This window comes from Struthio camelus, chromosome 10 (assembly GCF_040807025.1).
Source record: "Struthio camelus isolate bStrCam1 chromosome 10, bStrCam1.hap1, whole genome shotgun sequence".
NCBI classification, from domain to species: Eukaryota; Metazoa; Chordata; class Aves; order Struthioniformes; family Struthionidae; genus Struthio; species Struthio camelus.
Window position 1 is genome coordinate 26686233 of NC_090951.1, and position 18181 is coordinate 26704413.

General features: G+C 56.9%; 1 protein-coding gene across 5 annotated transcripts; it reads right to left on the reverse strand.

Moving 5' to 3' along the window:
• Positions 1-211: 211 nt before the first annotated feature.
• Positions 212-17146, reverse strand: SLC9A5 (solute carrier family 9 member A5). Of its 5 annotated transcripts, XR_011143129.1 has the most exons (17): positions 16972-17146; positions 9963-10265; positions 9034-9197; positions 8638-8731; positions 8148-8325; positions 7796-8016; positions 7410-7612; positions 6293-6382; positions 6076-6146; positions 5154-5283; positions 4526-4614; positions 4082-4208; positions 3781-3951; positions 3029-3098; positions 2639-2770; positions 843-2337; positions 212-714 (listed from the first exon to the last, which is right to left on the reverse strand). XR_011143129.1 is itself a non-coding variant. In XM_068955461.1 (16 exons), the coding sequence occupies exons 1-16, from the start codon at positions 17111-17113 to the stop codon at positions 1868-1870; spliced, it is 2640 nt and encodes an 879-aa protein (XP_068811562.1). In that variant the 5' UTR covers positions 17114-17146; the 3' UTR covers positions 212-1867. The 5 variants fall into 5 exon arrangements, 4 of the variants coding, with proteins under 4 accessions (XP_068811562.1, XP_068811561.1, XP_068811563.1 ...); XM_068955461.1 differs by having other exon boundaries at positions 212-2337; positions 8634-8712; XM_068955460.1 differs by having other exon boundaries at positions 212-2337.
• Positions 17147-18181: the final 1035 nt, after the last annotated feature.

Genomic DNA, 18181 nt, shown 5'->3' on the forward strand with positions numbered 1-18181 from the left:
TCTGTTTGGAAAGAATTTCACATTTTTCTGCAAACATCATTGAACTAGGAAAGCCAATTAGGCATATCAAATCAGAGAGGCGAGCTGTGTCTTAGGGTGGAGAAGAGCAGAGAGGCATGGGGATGTGGTGTTTGTAAGGGAGAACCAAACCAGGAGCTGTAGGAAGCAAGATATGCAAATGTTCCCAGACAGCAGTGAGACCAGATGGTGATACCTGCTCCAACTCTGATTTATTGAACATTACAAAATAGTCTGCATATATTTTCACATTAAAACAATATTCTTGCAAATAAGATAAGCCTTGAGCCATTTGTGGTGCCCATGGCTACAGAAAACACTGACCCAACTAGAGATTTAGTATGGCCCAATATCAGAAATCAAAACCAGAATAAGGCATACAAGAAATGCAAAACTATATAAAAACCTTCTAAAAACCTCACACTCAAGCTGGTGGAACAGGTACAGAGCAGAATGGCCTTTGCTGAGCCGTGCTAACAGTACCAGTGGGTACCACCAGCTCGCTTGCCCCGTGCTGGGCTACAGCACTGCTTACCAAGCACATCTAAGTGTCCCCTCGACACCTGCTGGCTCAGCATCCCCAAATAGGCTGGAGCAGGCAGTTATTTACCTGCTCCACTGGGAGCAGCTCCATGGGCTTAACATTTGGAATTAACAGCCCAGGTCACCGTTCTTCCCTAAGAGGAGCATCCCCACCTGCTCATGTTGGCCCAGGCTGTCCACACAAAAGCTCAAGCACTGCAGCTGGGCACAGGAGACCCCCCCCCCACCCATGGCCTGGGCTAGCATGAGAGAGTTGGGGATACTCCATGGACCATTTCCACCTCAAGGACGCACTTAGCTCTTTCCCCTTGCCCCTGCTCCCAATGTACATTCATACCTGCTGCTTGTCCCACTTGCTCCCCTCTTCATACTGCAGTCGGCCCTCCTGGCTGATGGGCTCCAGGCAACTAGAGGAATCGGGATGCAGGCAGGATGAATACTCAGGATACTGTGCAGGGTAGCCGTCTCCTATCAAAGCCAGAAAGCTGAACAGCAGCAGATATCAGGAACACATCCAGACAAATGGTGTGAGGTTGGGACAGCAGGTTGGGTGCTAGGAGACTCCCTGTGCGTATGCGTCCAGGAGTCTGGCTCCCGGTGGAGCCGATCCCCAGGAGCACAGCTCCCAGTCCTGAGAAGGTCAAGGCGTTGCCTCCGTGGTACGTCCATAACACGAGGAACACAGAGCTGCCATGGAAAGGAGCCAATCTCTTGCCTCATGGCCAAGATCCATGCTTGCTCTAGGGAAAACAACACTATGGTGGCCTTGAAGCCAATGGCTCAGTCACTTTATGGGGATGGGCTATCTCTCATGCACTGGCCTCCACTCCCTGCTCTCTGCCTGGGAGGCCTTCTATGCATGGACAGGCTGTAAAATCAGCTTGTGCCCTAATACCTGTGAGCAGCCACACCCTGTCAGCCAGAATCCCCCAGGCCTTGGGGCGGCACAGCCATGGCGAAATCACTTCAGGCTGGGATCTGAGCTCTGGGAAGAACAGATCTGGCCTCCCAGGGCTGCAAGGATTGTAAGAACTGGAGAGGAAGAAAGAGGTTTTGGGTCCGCACCTCCCTGGGTGGATGGTACCCGCTATTGCAGCACAAAGCTCATTTACCTACCAGTTTTGCACTGGTAGGTGTGCGGGCAAAGCCCAGCCTGGAGCACAGCTCCAGCAGGAGTACCAGGCTCTCCTGCCACTTGTGGAGTTTACTGAGACATATACAAGCTTTACAAAGCAAGACAGCAGAGCAGCCAACTGGTTGCAGCCTGTCTGCAGCTCTCCAGCCCTCTCCCCATCCACAGTCTGCCTCAAAGTTGGCTCGCTCTGTTGAACTGGATGAGCCACCTGGGTTCCATGGAGGGCAGTATCCTGCTCGGCTCCTCTGCAGCCATCAAAGGCTGCAGCTCCTGCTGCTCAGTGCCATCCGGGCTGCTGTCACTCTGTGACCTGCTGCTCTTAGAGACATGGCTGGGGAACTGGAAGCAGGAGCTCTGCTCTGGCATCGCCTGACTGGCAGACTGAGGTTGCTCCTCCAGCACTGGGCAAGCAAATCTCTTGTGCTGGGGTCCTGTCTCAATGCCTGGTGGGGAGGCAATGCTCTCCAGGGAAGAGATGCTTTGGTTCCAAGCTTTCTGCATATCCACTGGTACGATTTTGGTGGTTTCCGAGGAAACATAAACAGCTAGATCAGCCTGGTCTCCTTTCCACGGCAGCTCCTTCTCTGCCAAGGTGGGTGATGGCGGGATGATGCAGGGGCTGGGGCAGACATCCAGGCTGCCTGGAATGCAGAAAGGAGGACAGTGAGAAGGATATTGCAAGGCTCTTGCCCTGAAAACACTGCTACGGCCAGCGGTACCAAATGGGGAGCCTTTCCAGATGACTCAGGGATGCAGAAGCTGCCAGGACGCCCAGGGAGGCTCTGCCATGCCTCCAGGGCTGTGGAGGAGAGCAACTCTCCCTTTGCTGCTCCCTTGACTTTGGTTTTGCCCAGGCCAAGGTCAGCTTAGCCCCCCAGGTGGAAGAAAGACAAACTACATGGAGGCTGCTCCCCTGCCCACTGCAGAAGTGCTAGTCCTTACTGGGAGTCTTCTTTCCCTGCAGGACCTCGTCAGTGGCTCGAGCGATGAATACGATCCCCTCATCGTCCTCTCTCTCCGTCTCCGAGCTGTTGCTCTCCTCCTCATCTGAGCTGACCATCACCAAGACAGGAGCTGCAGCCAGATGTGGGGGGATGGTTGAAGGATGGGGCACCCTGTGAGCTGACCCTCTGGAGAGCTGGCACTCATGAGAGAAGTACTTGCTGCCAGCCCAGCCTGGGGTGCTGTCTCACCACCAAGCTAGCAGTGGGGCAGCAGGCAGGTGCAGAGGGCTGCTGCTCCCATCCCATCCCAATTGGCCCAGCAAGATTCCCTTGCCAGGATCTGCAAACTAGGTCCTGGAGCGTCACCTTGCCTGCCTGCTGGCCTTACCCGCCTCCTGCCAGGGGACATTTCTTTGCGTCTTCCCATTGGGCGAATCGCTGGTCAGAGAGATGCCCTTCTGTGAAGGAAAAGACAGTGTCTGGGACCTGCCCTGTGCAAACCCCGAGCCCCATCCCCAGACAGCCCTGCAAGCCATGGTAGCCTCCAGGGACACACATTCTCACCCCGGCTGGTTCATAGCTGACAGCCAGTTGTTTCTCGTCCTTAGATTTTGCACCTTCATGGCTCAGTTAATAAACAGCCCAGCTGCAATGGCTTCAAAAGCCTCCAAATGTGGCAGACACCAAAGGCCCAACTTGAGAAGCAATATCACACTTCTGGGCCTAACCCCCCTGGATATGCAATGATGTTCAGGCTACTTTACAGGGAGTGCACTTTGAAAACAAGTTTTTAGCTCCTGTGGCAGGTTGAAAATGTTCCTCCAGGGCTCCCAACCAGGGAGTGATGTTTGCCCAGGAAACAAGTACCCGAGGCAGTTCTCACACAATGGGAACATATGGACATGCAACACTATAATGTATCTGTGTACGGTCCATGCAAGCTGTGTACCCATACTGGTCATGCAAAGCACACCCAGAACTGAGATAAGGCCCTGGAGCCTGTCTCTGCTCTCTTCTGTGGTTTTGGAGATGTCAGTGCCCTGTAGCACCTCATCTACTCACTGAAGGACCTCACTGTCCACAGCTGGGAGAGGCCAAATATCTAAGTTAGCGAGGGAGCGTGAGACTGAAGGCACTTGCCTTTTTCCTGCCCTTTTCCTTCAGCCTGGCTTTGCTCTTGGAAGAGCAGACATTGTGTTTTGTGGATTTAAAGGTCTCCAGCCGCCTCTTCATGTTCTGACGGAAGATTTCTTTATCTTGCCGCTCTTGTTTATCTGGAGAGATGAAGTGACGGCTGTAGCTGGCCTTGTACTGGCCAAGGGAGAGGCAAAGAGACACAGGGTGAGCAGCTGGCCCCATGGAGCATCCTCCATCCCTGATCCCATTTAGGGTGCCGTTATGCTCAGTGTTAGCCATCTGTCACATCCCAAGGGATGCTCACCCGCCTGCGGGGTTTATAAAGGCTCCCTCGCAGCACATGGTGCATCACAGCATCCTCCTTGTCTCGGCGGCTCCGCACTGTGTCAATCACCTGCAGGTCCAGGCATGCGCCACTGCCACTCTCCCTCCTAGGGGGCAAGATGGAGCTGGAGCACCCATTGCTGTTCAGGGCCAGTCCCACAGCTGGCAGCCAGCCCCACCCACAGCTGTAGGCTAGCCCAGGGGGCATGCCAGGCAGTAGGGTTTTGGGGTGATGGGGCAGCACACCCCATCCCTCTGTGGGATGAGGGTGAGGAGCCTGGCCAGGGAAGAAGAGTTGATGGAGCAGGGCTCCTGCCCCAACCCAACCCGGACCAGCAAAACTTATCCCCAGTAAAAACAGGCAGCTGCAGGGGTCCAGTGGGGTCTGCCTGGAGGCTGGGGGCTCCGGGGTGCTCATACTCACAGGAGGTTTGTGACGGACGACTCCGACATGGATGTGCGGCTGGGCATGGAGGGCAATGACAGCTTGGCGGCAGAGAGCACATGGCCACCCTACAGGGTCAGGAAGAGTGGGGCAGGTGTCAGAGTAGCCAGGGAGCCAGCTGGGCCACAGGATAGGCACCAGCCTTTGGTGCCCACGGGCCACTGGGCCCAGCTTGGTGCTGGGCCACAAACTGGCAAGACAGAGTGCTCTGTGGAGGCATGTGACACCCGCAGGAGCCGCCGCATGTTTCCTGGGGGATGTTGTAGAGCTGTCCCAACAGCCAGACCAAGCACCAGTGCTCAAAGGAGCTGCATGAACAGTGGTTCCTCAGGCCCATCATGGGCTCTGCATCCCTCTGTCCCTACCAGCATGGCCATATAACAAACATGGCCATGCTGGATGTCTCACCACGGGCCTATGCACCAGTGAGAAGCTCTCCAACACCTCAGCCAGAAAGGATGTGTGCAGTCATGCACAAGAGGGACTGCCACTCCAGGCCAGAGGCCAGGCAGGACCCAGCTGGCTCCTCCAGCTGTGGTGGCTCTGTCAGGGCCATCCCGCTCCATCCCACCGGCCCAGCTCCTGCAGCATGCCCATTCACCGCTACCTGGTCTACGAAGCTGATAGCATCACGGATGTTCAGCTTGTAATAAACATCCCAGATCTCATCCCGGAGCCTGTAGGCAGATTTCCTCATCAGGAGCTGGCTCAGGTACTTCTTGTCAAACTGTTCCCACCTGGCATGAGATGAAGACAAGGGCAGTTCAGCTACCATGAAGGAGCAAGTAGGTACAAGGTCATGTGCCTCCTGCCTATGCAAGGTCACAAGTGCTCAAAGCGTGGTAAAAGCAGGTTGGGTGTGCAGGATCTGGCCGTTCCCAGGGGTGGACCACTGTGGGGGAGGGGGTCCAGGAGGGAGATGAGGACACACTGACTCTTTGTCCTTGGCCAAGGGGAAGCGAGAAATCTGGCAGGCCTGAGGGAGTGATGGGCAGAAATAGCAATGGGGATGGGACTTGGGCCAGAATTACTCCCCAGCCGGAGTGCTTCCCCTCCAAGGAACAGGCTTTTTGCATCCTTTTCCTGTCATGGTGCTGCAAAAAAACAGTCCCAAAGTTTTAACAGGACTGGTCCCTCCTCAGACTTCATTCCTCAGTGCAGCTCCATCCTTAGGGAAGCGTGGTGTGCCCTGGGGCAACTATCACCAGGCATCACAGACATCCCGTGGCCCCAGAGCAGTTCCAATACTAGCAAGCAACACTAACCTGAACCACAGCCAAGCTGTCCCCCTCACACTTGCCCAGCGTCTCTCTGGGACACCTCTGTGGCCTTGGTCTGCTCCATGAAAGCAAGGCCATTGCCAGACTGTGTGCTTCCAGAAGGATGGACAGAGGGACAGACGGCCTTCCTGCTCATGCTGCCCTGCCTAGAGTGGGGGTGTCCTCCAGCAGGGACCGCGGATGTCCCTGTGGCTGGCAGGTCCCCTGTCCACCTGACGGCCTGGGGAGGATCCCAGGTGAGACACTCACTTGTCCCTCCAGTAATGGTAGCCGTGGTGCCCCACAATGTCCTCCACTGCTGCCAGGATGTGGTCAAAGGCCTTGAGGGGGGAGAAGAAGGTGAGAGTAGTGGAGATGCACCCTTTATGCCAGGGGTGAGCATGCCCAGTGGCACTGAGGCCCCAAATCACTCTCGCTCAGCCCCAGCGGTGCGGGGAGCTGGGGCAGCCCCCGCACCAGCACCTACGTGCTCATGCAGCTCCTCGTTCAGTGTGGGCTTGTGGTGGTCACTGCGCTTCACCTTCAGCCATGTCACCAGGGGTTTGATGGTGAGGCCCTAGAATAGTAGCAGAGGGCAAGGGAAAGACTGAGAAAGTGAGAGGCTGAACTGCTGGAACTCAGGAGTAGAAGCAGCATGATTTGACCAGGGAAAGCATTGGTGCAAGCCATATGCACCACTACCAAGCCGAGCCGCTGAGCCTGGGACCCCAGATGACGGCCAGCCTGGGGACTGGACAGTCCCGTAAGGGTACCTGTGCCCAGGCGAGCAGCCCCCCCCTCTAACCTCCCCCACCTAGTCCATATCGATCCATGGTACAGATTCCCCACAGGCAAGGGGAAGGCTCAGCCATCGATTTGGCCTGCCACCTTCCAGGGGTGTAGGATTACCAGAGCTATGGGCAGTCAGCAGGTTTGTAAAGAAAACAGCCTGGCCAGATGCACTCTGTTGCAATAGGGAAACAACCTGGGTCATGGCTCCAGCATTGTGACAGCCATCTCAGGCAGTCCTGCATAGCAGGCACATGTTTTATGGGGTGCCAGGGAGGCACTGAGCACCAAAAGTTGCACAAAAAGCAAAGCACTAGCTAGAGGAGGACTGCAGCAAGCACCTGCAGGCTCATGGGATGCCTGGCAGTCCAGTTCTCCCACATGCCAGCTGCACAGCACATTGCTGCGGCAAGGCAGGAGAAGATGCTCCGAGGGCCAGGGCTGGAGGGTTGCAGGCTCTCCATCAAGGGAAGACAATAACCAGACCTTCCCTTTCTTCCACCCCAACCCACTGGGGATACACATGGGCCCCTCATGCAGCCAGCACTAGCAGAAGAAGCTGCACCATCAGTACAGAGAGGAGGCAGGGGCAAGAGGTTTGTAGAAACACAGGTTGGGGCCCAGACCTAAGCCCTCCTGGTCCTGCCAAGCCCAGCTCAGGGGTGAGCGAGCTGCAGTAGAGAGGGGCATGTTTCAAGCATATGGGAGACCCAGTACTGTGCACCAGCCTGGTCCCCCAAGCTGGCTTTGGGTGAGAGGGGAGCACTAGATGGGGAGCATGGTGACCAGGAGAGGGGCACAGTGCCCATCCTGACCTGCACGATGACAGTGAAGAACACCACCACGATGGTTGTCGCCACAAAGTAGTCCTTGGCTTTGACCTTCGCCCCATCTAGCAGGATAACCAGGGCAAAGGCAACAGCTCCACGGAGGCCGCCATATGACATGACCACCTGATCAATCCTGTCCAGGGGAATGAGACGAAAGCGGTTGAGCACACAGGTCTGGAGGACAACGCCTAGGGAAGAAGGGGAAAGAGAGCCTTGGATGCTGTCAGAGCCCTGCCTGCTCCTGGAGATGGGACAAAGCCCAGGCCAGGAGCTGTGGCTGGCCCCCTGCCCTAGCCCTCTTAGGGGATACTGCTTTTTGGCTTGGAAAGGGCTGGCCACTACCAGCCAGAAGCACAGCCGGGCAGACTGACCCACGGCTCTGAAGAGCAGGATGAAGAGCAGGGTGCCTAGCACCAGCGTTGTATCCCATGCCCACTTGGAGGTATCCACAGCCGAGATGCCCAGGAACATGAAAATGATGGTCTCTGAGCTACTTGCCAGGGTCTTCATGGTGTACTTGACAGTAGTACGGGATTTCTGGGAGATGTTGGCTTCCACATACTTCTTGCAGCAGATCCCACAGAAGGTGACCCTGCAGAAGGGCAGAAGGAGCCAGTGTGACCCTACTGCAGGAGGATGAGCAGGTCTGCTCACAGCTCAGCACAGTGCCCCCACTTTCCTGGATCCCCCTGAGGGACACCCCAGTAACACCCCAGTACTCACGCCAGGATGGAGGACAGCGAGACCATCTCAGCAGCAAGGTACGCAACGTAGGCCAGGAGGAAGACGAAGAGAGGCTCAATGATCCGCACACGCTTGGTGAACCGCGTGATCAGGGCCAGGAGGAAGGCAAAAAGCAGCCCCACAGCCGTGCCCCCCAGGCTCACAAGGAAGAAGGAGACTGCGGGGAGAAGGCTCGTTTGCACCCTTGGGGCCCACCACAAGCAAGCAAGCCCAGCTCCTGTGCCCCACAGCCTCACCATGCTGAGACAGCTGAGCCCCACGCTCCTGCCTGGATCCCTGCCAGAGCACCCACCATCCGATGGTGATGACCAATGCGTGCCCGATCCACACAACAGCTGGGATGGAGTATCAAAGAGCTCCAAGTGCTCAGCATCCACCCTGCTGCATGATGGTGACTATGCTTGCCCCCCGCCATACGCGTGTGCTGGAGGGAGAAATGGAGGGGCTGATGGGGCACATACTCACCTACCCCCTTCACATAGTCCGTGGCATGGATGTGTGCTGGGCCCAGCTCCACAAAAGAGTTGAACACCTTGTACAGCACCTGCAGGCAACACAAATCCCTTGAGGAAGGCAGGGTATGGCCCTGCCTTGAAAGGGGCAGCAGCTGCAGGCAGGACAGTCCCTGCAGAAGAGGCATCGTTTGTCCCACATCTGCCTGGGGACACAGCTCATTTCAGTAGGCAAAGCGCAGGCTTATTGCCCCCTTCCCTCAAGGCCAGGAGAGAGGAGGGGTCCTGAGAGTAGGGGCATCAGTCTTCCCAGGTTTGGGGATGTCATCTGCATTCTCTGCCTATTCCGGGGGACTCCAGCACCCCCAGCCCACGCCAAGCTCCACCTTAAGGTTCCCCTAGCTCCAACTCACCACAGTGACAGCATCATTCAGGAGAGACTCGCCAAACACAATGATGAAGAGGGTCTCATTCACATGGACCTCTTCAAAGACAGCCAGCACTGCCACAGGGTCTACAGCTGAGATAAGGCTGCCGAAAAGCAGGAAATCCATCAGCCCAGCTTCGACGCCCGGATCTGCCAGGACAGAAGGACCACACTGAGGCACCCCATCAGCCCCAGTGCCCTTTCACCAGATGAAGCAGCCCTGCTGCTGAAAGAAGACTGTCCCCCACCTGCTCCTGGCAGCTTGGCTGCAGTGTCTCAGCTCAGAGCACAGTGGGCTGAGCCAGGGGGTGGTCCCATCCCACTGGGGACCCAAGGCCAGGCAGGGTTGGCACATCCTCACTGCAACATGAGGGGAACAGGATTTGGATGTTGCCCTCAGCACCTAGGTGCATCATCATTCCACCTCAGGCAGGTATACACCAAAGAGAGCTGGGCAACCCCATCTCAAGGCCAGGCACTAAGTGAGCTCGTTGGGCTCAGGAGAGCTCAAAACACAGTCCAGTCCAGCCAGGACTGGCTCCAGCCAAGGATGGGGAATTCTGCAGCAAGGAAGCATAGCTAGACAAGGTCGGTGACAAAAATAGCAAAATTGTGAGTCAGCCCATTGCCAAGCAGGGCCCATTTTTCCCGCACACTTGACATCCCGGCAGACACTCGCCGCCAGGCACATCCTCACTGCAACATGATCCTGGGATGCCAGCATCAGCCTGCTCCTGCAATACCTGCTGGGAGTCTGCACTGGGGCCAGGCAGATCCTTTGAGCTTGGGGGGCACCTTGCACCCTCTAACCCATATTTTGCAGATGCAGCCCATGGTGCAACCCAAGCTAGGAAGCCCATAGCCCAGTCCAGTGCTGCACCCCACACCCTGCAGCTCTGGGCCCTGTGCACCCACCCATAAGCCCGGCCTGGTGCAGCCCCCAGAGCGCCACGCCAGTGGCGAAGGAGTTCCAGAGCGTGCCCACCACCGCATAGGTGAGGATTGCACCGATGTTGTTGAAGAACAGCCGGCTGGGCATGAAGTAGCCTGAGTCTAGGACGATAGGGGGAAGGAGGAAGAGGAAGAACATGTTGGGCTCCAGCTGGTACTCGGCTTTCTTTGCCACAGCCAACACGATGCCCCCTAGGCCCAGCCCCAGCAGGATGAGGAGGCAGCTCTCTGGGACGACGGATGTCACCTTCCTCGACAGATGGAAAACTGGAAGGAAAGGAAGAACGTGAGCATCAGCAAAAGGGGCATGTAGACAGAGCATCCTGAATCCACAGGCTCCACAAAATGGTTGGCTGGGGCACAACTGCCCACAGAGGGGGACAAGGGAGCATTTAAGGTCATTTTGTGGCCACGTGTGCACAGCAGACCTTCCAGCTAGCTGGCCACAGGAAACTCTCAGGTCACGATTTCAATTCCCAGCCTCTTCGCAGCCTCTTTTTCCTCCTAAGCCACTGTCTAATAAGCTAAGCAACTAGGTATTTTTCTCTTTTGGCCTCTGGCTTCTATCCTTAAAGGAAAAAGCCAGTCAATGAACATGTTTATAGTGTCGCAAGCAATGCTGGCTGCTGTTCAGGTGAGGGCATCCTGGTCACAGGGACACTTTACCCCACTCAGATGCTCAGCCCTGGCAGAGGGGTGACCTTGTCTGCAGCTGTCTGAGCGAGCTAACAGAGCAGCATGCAAAACACTGCAGCACAAGCAAGTCAGCTAGCTTCCTCCCCAGAGCACAGCCTTCCTCAGCACTAGCGAACCTACCTGCACATAGGAAAAGGAGGAGCATGGGAACCGCAGATTTACAGACACTTTGGGTAATTTGTTTATTCAATGTGAGGTTTGGACCAAATCTTAAACTGCTGCAAAATAGGATATATATTTTTAAACAAAGCAGATTATGCCCTCATATTGATCTGTCAGGTCTGTGGTAATGAGCCTGCAGCCAAGCACAAGGCAGCGGGATGCCATGCCGGCCAGCCAGCTCCTGTTCCTCCGGGGCAGCCTGATCCCCAAGGCTAGGTTATCCTACGTAAACCCAAATCATACCAGCTTCCCAGAAGGGCCACAAGGACAACTTCCCATCCTGTATATTCTCCTCCCTAGCATGGGGTACTGTATTTTTGCTACCCCCGAAGGGCAGCCTGTGGGGGAAGGCTGGCGAGGGTCACAGCAGTTTTGCCCTCACAGCTGAGTTCTCGCAATCAGTCCTTGTCATTACTTGTGACGTCCACCCCTCTCTGTAGCATAAGTTGTCCATCAGATGCTAGGAAGCTGTTCACGTGATGTTAAAACAAGGCTTATGCCTGAGAGCACCAGGGTTATTGGAAAGAAATCTTCTCCTGGGCTGTGGGTTCCTCTAGGCACTTCCAGAGCCACCTCTGAGCACTTTGCCTCTGGGTACCCAGCAGATACAAGGGACATCAGAGCAGCCACAGAGCCATTACTTGGCTGCAAGCTCAGCCCTGCTGCCCACTCAAAACTCAGTCTCTAAAGCCCTTCAGCTGGATTAGATGTGTCCATTGCTTGTGCCAACTCATCCCTCCTCATGTCTCCTTTTCGAAGGAAAGCTGTGCTGTGGTCACACATAGACCCTAGGACACTTGGCTCCCTAGGACACTTCCCTCCTTGGGAACCCACACGGACAGATCCTAGGTCTGCCTAGCCCCAGCGTCTCATCTCCCATGGCTTTAGAGAGAAGCTCAGGAACAGGCAATGCTTCCCTAGTAGGTTTCCATATCTCTATTGCCCTTGCTCTCCTCCCCTGAACCTGTCCCAGTTCTGCTCTATCCATTCTGGGACCAGTCCCAGCATCCCCATGATGCGGACACTGTGGGCGCTCAGGTAGTGGCCTCCTGACGTTCTTCACTCCTTTCTAACACTTCTTAGTTGATTTGCTTCCCTTGACTGCAGCTGAGCACTGAATTAGATGAGATAAGTCAATGACAAAGATCTAGTTCCCAAGCAGAATCAACCAGCTCTGAGCCCACGACTGAATGTTGCAGGATAAGGACTGCTTTTCTTTGGTTCAGTCCTTCACAGTGACCTGCACTGCTCCTTCGTATGGTGAACCCTGTCTATACAATCCTAGCAAACTACAAGATTGCTCCCCTGCCATAACGCAGCCCCCCAGGAACACTGCCACAGCTGGCAAGGGCAGAGCAGCAAGCATGAGGGTGGTGTGAGCTGCAGCTCCAGCACCAACCACAGCCAGATTCACAAGGCACCTGGGGCCAAGCCAGACCTTCTGTCATGGCTCTGCAGCTAAGTATCACAGCCACAGGGCTGGGGTCCTGCCTGGTAGCGCCACTGAAGCAGTGCTGTATGATGACTTTGGCCCTCCAAGAAAGCTCGTAGCCCTGAGAAGCCCAGCAATATTCTTGCTAAACAGCCACACAAGCAGCGTCAGCTCACCCCACGCGAGCCTGAGGAAGGCAGCACCAGTGGGCGAACCATGCTCGCTCAGTGATTGAGGCAGGCTGTGAAACCATTTCCCTCCCACGGGAACAAAGCTCTGAAGTTTTCAAGAGAACGACACATCCAGCCCCTTTTTGCAAGCTCAGGAGCATTGCCAAGATCCCCACTCCCTGCTCCTTGCTGGCAACCCATATTCACTCTCTGTGCTGCACCTGCATGGCAGAAGTCCCCTGGCTGAGCAGAGGGACCTGAGAGAGCACACAGATGCTAAGGGGGCATTGCTCTGGCTCACAGCCCTCATCGGTCATTCTTCCTGCAGGGCTGTAAACCCAGGCAAAGAAGAGAAGAGCAGCGATGAGAGAAATACAGCCTGCACACACAGCTTCTTGGTCCAACAATGAGGGCATCCCAGGTGGTTCACTTTCCTACATCCCCGGTATTGATCAATAAGAGAATAGACAGGTCCCTGCCCTGCTCCAATACCTGTGCCACCAATTTTCCACAGTGTGCCACCCCACGTGGCCCATTTTGCACCACCTGGCCCCACTGGGCATCTCTTTGGCCTCACTTCCCTGCGTGACCTGGATCAGGCCTGGCGACGGGGCTGCTGAGACCACTACCCAGCAACATGGGTAGGAAACCCTCTGCCATCATGCAAGGAGCACCAATGAGGGTGGTGCAGCAGCGGCATGTCAGGTGGTGCTGCCTGCAGCTGGGCATCTGTGACGAGGCCACTGTGACTGCCTTAGTTTCCCAGGGATCTCTGGACTTGGCTCAGGGAACAGAAAGGCTTACAGCTTCACTTACCCTGCACAGGGCTGATCCCACTGCCACTTCACAGAACGGCTGCCACCCTCACAAGCAAATCACAGAACAGGAGCTCTGCACCACGGGAGCAGTGAGCAGGGACGGGTGGTAAGAGCTCTAATTTTACACACACCAGTCAAGAATTTCAGTATTAACGTTCCCACAGCAACAGTAACTTAGCCACATGTGAATTAACTTCAGAGCCATTATCCACATATCCATAATACAGGATTTGCAGTTGGGAGGACTTTGGGCCAGTCTGCGCCGTCCCTGTGTTGATCAGAGTGCCAGTGGAAACCACAAAACAACTAAACCAAGATAAAAGCAGCCAGGGAGAGAGATGTAGGCACTGGAAACAACACGGTCAAGGGACCATGTGCTGCAAGGACTGCAGGTCCTGACTTGTGGGGATGCTACTGGGTGGAAAAATGTCTGTCTGCTGGCAAAACCCTCCCCAGCAGTGCCCGTTAAGGCAGAAGTGGATGAGAAGCAGGTGTGGGGCAACACTCAGAGACACGAGGCAAGGTCGGTCCTCCCCAGCCAGCAAAACCCCCAAATCCCTGAGGAAAGCACAGAGAGAAACACTGCAGGGAGAGTGCGCTTCCCTTTCGGGATGCTGTAGCTAGGCCTCTCGAACATACCAGGTACACAGGCGCTGGGTACCCCGGCCTGGAGAGACCACCAGGCAGGAGGAGGCACCAGCCCCATGCAGATACATCTGGGCTTTCCAGCATCATCAGTCCCTCATTCCACTCTTCGCCATATCTCATTAAAACAGATCTATGTTCTGACCAGTACAGAAAAGCAACACAGCCCAGATGACTCCTCCCTGTGAAGGAAAGCAACACCCAGACTAGTTTTCCCCGCGCTGGGCATTTGCTCTCTGCTGGCTCAGGGCACCCCAGCATCGTGACTGCCTTTGGAGAACAGAGCCTACAGTGTCATTTTCCTGTCACGCAGGCTCCAGGCCGCTTCCTCCCCTGCAGTCACAGGGTTGTGAGCTGGCAGCTCAGCACCACAACCACAATGGCTCCGCCGCACCAGCCCACGCCCAAGATTCAGGCCTACACAGCCAGCATTGCCCCCTTCCTGTTTTCAGAGATCATCCTCCTCCATTTCCATCTCCTTGAGTCCCTGATGAGCCCCCTGTGCACTCTGGGGGCAGCACGCACCCTAGTTTCCATACTATCTCCAGGGACCGTCTTCCCAGGATGCTGCTCCATGAGCACTGCCTGCAGCCCTTCAGCTCGGGGTCCAGATTTCTCTCCTTGCTCCAGGCTATGAATGTATGAATCTGATCCATAGGATGTGCTGAGCCAGACAGCTCGGAACAACAGGCCATCTGCGTTGTATCTCATCACTGCCACCAACCTCCATGCAGGCCAACGCTCCCCACCAGGAAGAGAGAAGCCATCAGCTAGCTTCAAGGCTGAAAGACTGTGGGGGGACTGGGGGTTTGGCAATGACCAAAAACCAAGCAAGTCCTCAGATTTGACCATCCACATCCCGGAACCGCTCTGGATTTAATCCAGATGGGGATTCTGGATTCTGCTGCTGAGTGATAAAATCAACCGCATGTACCTAGGGCTAACTGCCTACTCCATGAGCTCCATAGGGAGAAAATGGAGCAAGCAGCATGCGAAGTGCTGCCAGGTCCAGGGCTCCCATTCCTCAGCCCTGGTATGCCTGCAGAATCACCCACAGCAGCTGAGGGGCAGCCAGTCTGCTGCTTCTAGGATGTAAGACACAGCCTCATGCTGGGACCATGAGTCCAGCAGCCCTGGCCAGCTTCATCAGCTGAGTCTGGAGCGCACTGACTCAAACACATGCCAGTGCACTTGTCCACCAAGAGATGTTGTGGGGGTTTGGGATTTCCAGCATCCTCAGACACTGCCTGGAAAAATGAGGTGGGGGGTGCAGTGGGGAACGCATTGAGGGAAACCTGAACAAAGAGTGGCTCCACTGAGATGTTTGAAAGAAGGCAATAACCATCAGAGAAAGGAATCACTTGTCTGATCTTCTGCAGCTAGGACAGATGCATACAGCAATTGGAGGTGGCACAGTTGCAGATAAAAGGTTATATTTTTAAGCTCATAGTGCCCCTTAATTCACTCATGGCAACACTTCAGCTCTTCCTTATGAGGAAGCCGAGGAAGAAGAGAAAGGAAAGGAGTGTGAGGCCTACAGCAGCAGTTTTGATGGTGCTTGGGACAGGCCGAGGCCAGCTGAGGGCCATAGATGTAGTGTTCCCCTATATATTGGGAGCTCCTGCTGCTCCCCAGTTGCCCAGAGACTCTCTCCCCTGCCTGTCTCCAAATGCATATTTCTTCTAGAGTATTGAACCAGCTCCAAAATAAGGGCATGCCCACCCTCCTACCATGGGCACCATGCCACACAGCTTGCATCGAAAGGAGGAAACCTTGTTCAAGGTCACTGTTTCATCTCCTGGGCCCAGCACAGCAGGCAGAGCCACCCCAGGGGACCAGCCCCAGGGGATGTCTGTTGAGGGACTGCACTGCATCCACATGTGGGCATCCCCTCCAGGATCGCAGGGTGCCCTTGATATCCCGCATGCAAGTGCAGCCACCGGCCAGCCCACTGGAGGACACAGCCATTCAGCATCAGTCTGTGCCTGGTCTTCTGTGTCAACACTCACAGATTGCCTGCTCCACAGAGAGCAGAGATACAAGCAAAGTCAGCCCCCCAGCTCTGGGGATCAGCCTGGGGTGCCCCACAGGGAGCCCAAACCACATCCTCTGCCCCAGTTCCTTGCACCTTTCCACAGCAGCCTCTCTCAGCAGAGAGGGGAAGTAGGGGCTGCTCCTCCCGAGCTGCATGTCTTTTAGGCACCACACTCTCAGCTGGGCAGCACAAGAGCCAGAGGTGACCTGGACCGGGAGTGACCCAGGTCACTGGGTCACTGTAGGTGACCCCAGGCATGGGTCTGTGGACCCCAGATCCGAGCTCCCAGGGCAATGTATTGCCCAGCACTGGCACCACCAAGCCCTTCCCAGGGTTGGTGAGATTGAACCGCTTCCAGCCCTACTGGGGGCAATTGCTGTGCCAACCTCCAGGCTGTGAGACTTCCTTGCTTGGCATCTCTGCTCAGCTTCTCTTCTCCTGAATGTTCCCTCCTCTGCGCCCACCTGTCCATCCTTCATGGGGGAGGGAACTAAGCCACTGGGTTGTCCCTGGGTAGCATCTTAAAGGCAGCCTCCAGGTGAGCCCTGCCACCCACTGCCACAGGGCTTGGCTTGTCACTGCTTGTCATCCCACGGAAAGGGAAGGGGGATGTGGGGCAGGGTTGTGCCAGGCTGCTGCAGTCCTCTCTGGGACATGTTTACTGTGCCAGCACACCCAGGAGATGACGGACACCAGCTGGGCTCCAGCCCCTTGTCCCAGAGCCCTGGCTCTGTGTGCTGACATTTGGTGGCATCCCTTGCCCTGGTCAGCCCGAGGCGCTGCAGGGCACAGACAGGGCCAGATGCCACCAGGCTCTCCGGGGCTACCCCTGCGGGTCCTGCCTGCTCCGCAGCTGGCATGCTCCCACCGCACCCCCCCAACCCTGCTTCCCTGTCCCCAAACCCGAACACTGCCCGGTCGCCCGTGTCCTCACTGCCGACCGCCGCGGGGCACGGCGGGGGGTGATGGCCATGCCATACCGCACCGTACCGGACCGTACCGGACCGCCACTCACCGATCTTGGCCAGGCTGGCCACCAGGATCCAGGCGGCCACCAGGCAGGGCACCTGCACCTCCCGCCACTGCCAGCGCAGCAGCTCGGAGCCCGCCGGGGCGCCGGGGCCGGGCGAGGCCGCCGGGCTCGCCGGGGGCTGCATGGCCCCGCTCCGCTCCGCTCCGCCGCGCTCCCGGCCCGCCGCGGACGTCACATGCACGTGGGGCAGAGCCGGGCCCGGCCCCGCCGCCGCCGCCGCCGGCCGCGGCCCCGGCCCCGGCCCCGCCCCGGGGCCCGGCCCCGCCCGCCGCTCGATGCCAGCCGCCCCCCGCACCTTCCCCGGCTCCCCCAGCGCCTGCCCCGGGCCCCCTGCTGCACCACGGAGCCCTTGTGTTGCCCCAGTCCCCCTGCACCTGCCCCGGTCCCCCTGCATCACCATGGGGCCCCTGTATTGCCCCAGTGCCCCCTGCACCTGCCCCAGTCCCCCCGCATCTATTACCCCAGTATCCTTCTACCTGCCCTGGTCCCCTCGCAGCACCGCAACACCCCTGCCCCAGTGCCCCTGCGTCACCCCAGTGCCCATGCACCTTCTCCAGTCCCTCCAGCACCTGTCCCAGTCTCCCTGCATCACCATTGGGCCCCTGTATCACCCCAGTCCCGCTACATCACCCTGGTGCCCCTGCCCCAGTGGCCCTTGCACCTGCCCTGGTCCCCCCTGCACTGCCTCGGTGCCCCTGCTCTGCCCTCGTCCCCACACACTGGCCCAGTCCTCCTGTACCCACCAGATCCCCCTCGGCATGTTCCCAGTCTCTCTACCCCACCCAATCTGCCCTCACGTGCCCCAGCCTCCTGTGGATCCACACCTGCCTAGTTCTCCCCATGCATCCCAGCCCCTTCTGTTGCCCCTGAGAGCACACATCAGTCCCTGACTTCCCTGTCTGCCCTAGCTGCTCCCTGAACACCAGCCTGAACTCCCTGAACGCCCTGGCAAGGGCCCCCACAGCTCCCAGGCCTCCCTCGCGTCCCCAGCCCTTCTCAAGCACCTGCAATGGCCCTAAAAGCTCCTGTTTGCCCACAACCTCTCCAGGCCTTGGGCCGTCCACAATGCTCCAGAAAGGTACCCCATTTCCCAAATACCACAGCTACACTCTGGAGTCCTTAAGCCCAAGGGGTCTTGCAGCCAGTGTCCTGCCTGGGTCAGGGGACCACTGCCTTTGCCAGGCTGGCAGGA